This window comes from Euphorbia lathyris, chromosome 6, assembly GCF_963576675.1.
Source record: "Euphorbia lathyris chromosome 6, ddEupLath1.1, whole genome shotgun sequence".
In the NCBI taxonomy this organism is placed as follows: Eukaryota; Viridiplantae; Streptophyta; class Magnoliopsida; order Malpighiales; family Euphorbiaceae; genus Euphorbia; species Euphorbia lathyris.
The window spans coordinates 59,391,887-59,396,060 of NC_088915.1; the positions used below are offsets into that span (position 1 = coordinate 59,391,887).

The 4,174-nt window shown below is 38.7% G+C and overlaps 1 protein-coding gene across 1 annotated transcript; it reads right to left on the reverse strand.

Annotated features, from left to right (window-relative positions):
• Nucleotides 1-324: 324 nt before the first annotated feature.
• Nucleotides 325-1,321, reverse strand: LOC136233703 (piezo-type mechanosensitive ion channel homolog). The gene is made up of 4 exons (XM_066023412.1): nucleotides 1,125-1,321; nucleotides 831-1,017; nucleotides 609-724; nucleotides 325-427 (listed from the first exon to the last, which is right to left on the reverse strand). Exons 1-4 carry the CDS (start codon nucleotides 1,319-1,321, stop codon nucleotides 325-327), a joined length of 603 nt encoding a protein of 200 aa, XP_065879484.1.
• Nucleotides 1,322-4,174: the final 2,853 nt, after the last annotated feature.

Consider the following 4,174-nt stretch of genomic DNA (forward strand, 5'->3'; position numbering starts at 1 on the left):
TACCTCCACCACCTGCAAACCAATACAAGTACTTAATTTCAAGTTGGCATTTGATTGTAATGAGAATAACCATTAAATTTAATCAACAATTGAGGTTGCCAGGAATCGAACCCTTGATCACTTGGTCAAAGAGGCCCTGATAGTTAAAGGCCCAATTCATATTAATATCTGACAAAATGAGAGGAGCAAATTAACCATTATCGGTTCCCACAGGGAACATTCTATCAATTGATAGGTAATATCAAAAACCATATTTTGCATTCAGTTAGAAGTTATTTCATATATGTAACAGAACAGAAAACTCTGTACAGAGAATAAAATTAGCTAATATGGTGAGCATACTGGAAAACCATAAGTGAAAAAGTTCACACTGAATGTCCGAAAAATAGATCTTCTCAACATGAAGTTTGTGTGCCTTACACCAGATCTGCACAATGATAAAAAAAAAGTTAAAAACAGAAAATAATACAGCAATAACCTGAGTTATTAGTCGTAGAAGCTGATGACTTATTTCAATAGAGATAAGTTCACAAATGAACAAAACTCCTAAATATTGAAGCAAGAGAAGGGAAATTACAAATGAATGTTACAATACAAACAAATAGTACCTGAATTCCTGAAAGAAAAATGAATACTTGGGGAGAAGCAGCGGCTCAGTCAAGTAGCTTTCACTCACTGACATGATAAAATCCATTTCTGTAAGATCATATCTAATCCAAGATAGCTGCAGAAAGGAAAGGAAGCAAAAAAGCCAGAACCAGAACTATATAATATTAGTTCACTAATTTAAACCAAACAGTATATATAAAGTATAAATATGATTTTCTCACCATAATGTAGAAAAGAAGAAGTGAAAGGAAAGAGCAAATTTCTGTCCACTCTGCTTGTGCAGATATCTTGTAAAGACCAATGAACCCAGCAATATGTTCAATCATCTCTGGAAACTTAATGGAAAGTTGATATGCATACAACAACACAATGTTCAAGCCAGAATACAGTAAAAGGTACCTCCACCACCTACAAACCAATACAAGTACTTAATTTTAAGTTGGCATTTGATTGTACTGAGAATAGCCAATATTAAGTCATCCAAGAGCCAGTCTGCAGGAATACAAGTTACTTACTGAAAGAGTCCCAAGAAATTGCTTGTTATAGACCACTTAATGAGTCCAATATTGCTGCAAATGAAAAATGGCAGAGATGCCCAAGATGGATGGCTAATGCCGACAACCAGCTGTACAATGGGCATCAATAAGCAGTATAAATCTCTCAGTTGAGAACCTTCCATGGAGCAAATTGAAAGATTATCAAAGCCGAACATCTAATAGCAGAATTAATTGGATAGAAAAAGCATGCTCACCTAATGGTCAAAACAATGTAGCTGAGAAATAACCTAAAAAAAGACACTAATATTAAAGGAAAAGAAATCTCCAACCATTCAAATATGTTGATGCATTGATCCTCCATACATTTTATAGGAACAAATTTTTTATGCAAGTTAACATCTAGGTTTCAAAGAAAAACTATTCCTTGTAACTACTTGCACAATATAAATGAAATAGCAAGTGAAAGAAAGTTAGGGGGGCAAAGAGAAGCATCAAGTACAAAAGCACAAGTGGGTAATCTACATTGCTCAGTATATAGACGAGATAGGACAAGAAAACGAGAACTACAATTCGAGTGAGCGGCTAAGTAAGAAGAGTTATGTATATAGACTTAATAATCAGTCTTTCTCATCTTTAAAACACCTAAGTCCTAACAAGGCTATGTATATAGAACTAATAATCAATCTACGAACTACAACGGGTCTTACTGGAAGAAGAACTTCTCTCAAATGGTATTTTAGTTCATCAACCAACTTATCAAGAAGCCCAGACACCGATTGAAACAAGAAATTAAAGAAAGTAATAAAAGAGAGAAGTATGCAATTATAAAAAATCCAGAAGAACGAACATGAACACGCACAGAACCCAGAAGACCCAAAACCAACAAAATCCAGAAGAACCAACACCACGGACAGAACCCAGAAGATCGAACACCAATAAACTCATATAAACCCATAAGAAAGGACACAAAAAATCCATATAATAATGAAGCTTAGAAGAATAACAATTCAAACCCATTCACTAACCTCTTTTCTATTGCTTCTGTCAAAAGTGAATCACGAAGGAAACCCATTCGATGAAAATTCAAACTGAGCTGCTAATTGCTAGAAAGTAACTCAAACTCAAAGAATGAGAGCAAGGAGGAGAAAGTTGCTCTGTAATCTAGGTTGCGCAAAGGAGAAAAGGAGAAAGGAGTAGCACGATATGTTGTGCTTAACTGGGACTTTAGAGTCGGTTATTTAATTAACCGACTCTAATGAAGAATTGGCGTTTTCAATTAAACCGACGCAATTAATCCAGTAATTAGCGCCAAATTAATTGGCATCGGTTCAAGCTGAACCAACACCAATTATTGACTCATTAGCTTCGGTTTAACATAAACCGAGGCTGATTATTGGGCCATTGGCCTCGGTTCAATAAGAACCGAAGCCAATGACTAGCCAAACCGTCCACCATTTTAAAAAGTACATTTAAAGTCGGTTTTTAAAAAAAACCGACCCTAATACCGTATTTATTTGAGTCGGTTTTTTAAATAACCGACCCTAATTACCTGTAGCCACGGTTTTTTAAATAACCGTAGCCAATAAGGCGTGGCTGTAGGCTATTTCTGTACCAGTGGTATCTAGAAGAGGTCCTAATCTCTCTCATTTGATGTTTGTTGATGATATCGTGCTGATGGCGCAGGCGTCGATAGATCATGCCATCATGATGAAAGGCGTCTTGGACAATTTTTATATGGCTTCAGGGCAGTGTGTTAGCTTATCCAAATCGAGGGTCTCCTTCTCCTCTAATGTTCCAGAGTGGGTTGCTTCTAGGATTTGCGCGGTGTTGCAAGTGGCACCGACTACGAACCTGGGTAAGTATCTATGAGTTTTTCTCTTCCATAAATATGTGGATCGTAGTGACTTTAAGCATGTAGTGGACAGAGTGCAGAATAGGCTGAATGGGTGGAAGAGTCATTGTCTATCCCTTGCTGGTAGAACCACCCTGATTTGCTCTGTTGCCTCCTCTATTCCTTCTTACATTATGTAGACGACTATTATGCCGATAAATGTGTGTCACCTTTTGGATCGTTTGAATCGTCAATTTTATGGGGTAGTGTGGATAGCCGGCGTAAAATTCACCTTGTCCGATGGGACATTGTGTGTCGGCCAAGATGTTGGGGTGGCCTGAGAATTTGCCCCACGCGGGAGTTTAATTTGGCTATGGTGGCGAAGCTTGGTTGGAGGTTAATCACTGAAGATTCGACCCTTTGGGTTCAAGTTTTGAGGAACAGGTATATAAGAGGTACGTCTGATCTTAAGGAGATTCGTGCTAAGCAAAATTCTAGTCATGTTTGGAAGAGCATTGTGTAGGGTTCAGTTTTATTGAATCGTGGGCTTGAAAGGCTCGTTGGGAATGATACTTCAACGAAGTTCTGGACTGATAGATGGGTGGGGGATAACACTCTTGAGGAGAATTGTATTTCAGTGATTCCTGAGACTCTTAGAGGTAGATATATAGCTTCTTATTGGAGGACGAAAGGGGGCTAGGATTGGGAGATGCTTCATGGTCTGATTCCGAGCTCTACTTTTCTTCATCTGGCGTCAATGGTCGTTTTTCCTGGCAACGAGCAGCAAGATTCCTAGAGGTGGCGGCTTACTAGTTCAGGTATGTTTAGCGTCAAATCTGCGTTTAGTTTAACCCAAGTCCAGGGGAGGGATTTGATGCAAACTAAGAATTGGAAGATGATTTGGAATTTACAAATCTCGGAGAGATTGAAATACTTTATTTGGTTACTGATGTATGAAGTTGTTTTGGTTAATGCGGTTCGGATGGCGAGACATTTGAGCGAGTCTGATGTGTGCTTAGCGTGCGGTTCATCAGAGTCATTATTGCACGTTTTGAGGGACTGCAGTGAGGCTGTGGGGCTTTAGCGGATCCTGATAGTTGCTGTGGATTGGATTGAGTTTTGCCGCGTTGATCTTAGTTCTTGGTTGTTAGCTGGTCTCTGTAAAAAGGGGAATTGGCGTGGTATAGGCTAGAGTACCGTGTTTGTCTACACCATATGGTGGCTGTGGCGGTGGAGA

Excerpts from the sequence above, each read along its gene's own strand:
- LOC136233703 (XM_066023412.1), bottom strand. The coding sequence starts at position 1,321 with ATGTTCGGCTTTGATAATCTTTCAATTTGCTCCATGGAAGGTTCTCAA. Across the intron at positions 725-830 it reads TTCTTCTTTTCTACATTATG|CTATCTTGGATTAGATATGA; the intron begins GTGAGAAAATCA and ends TCCTTTCTGCAG. Across the intron at positions 428-608 it reads TTTTTCTTTCAGGAATTCAG|ATCTGGTGTAAGGCACACAA; the intron begins GTACTATTTGTT and ends ATCATTGTGCAG.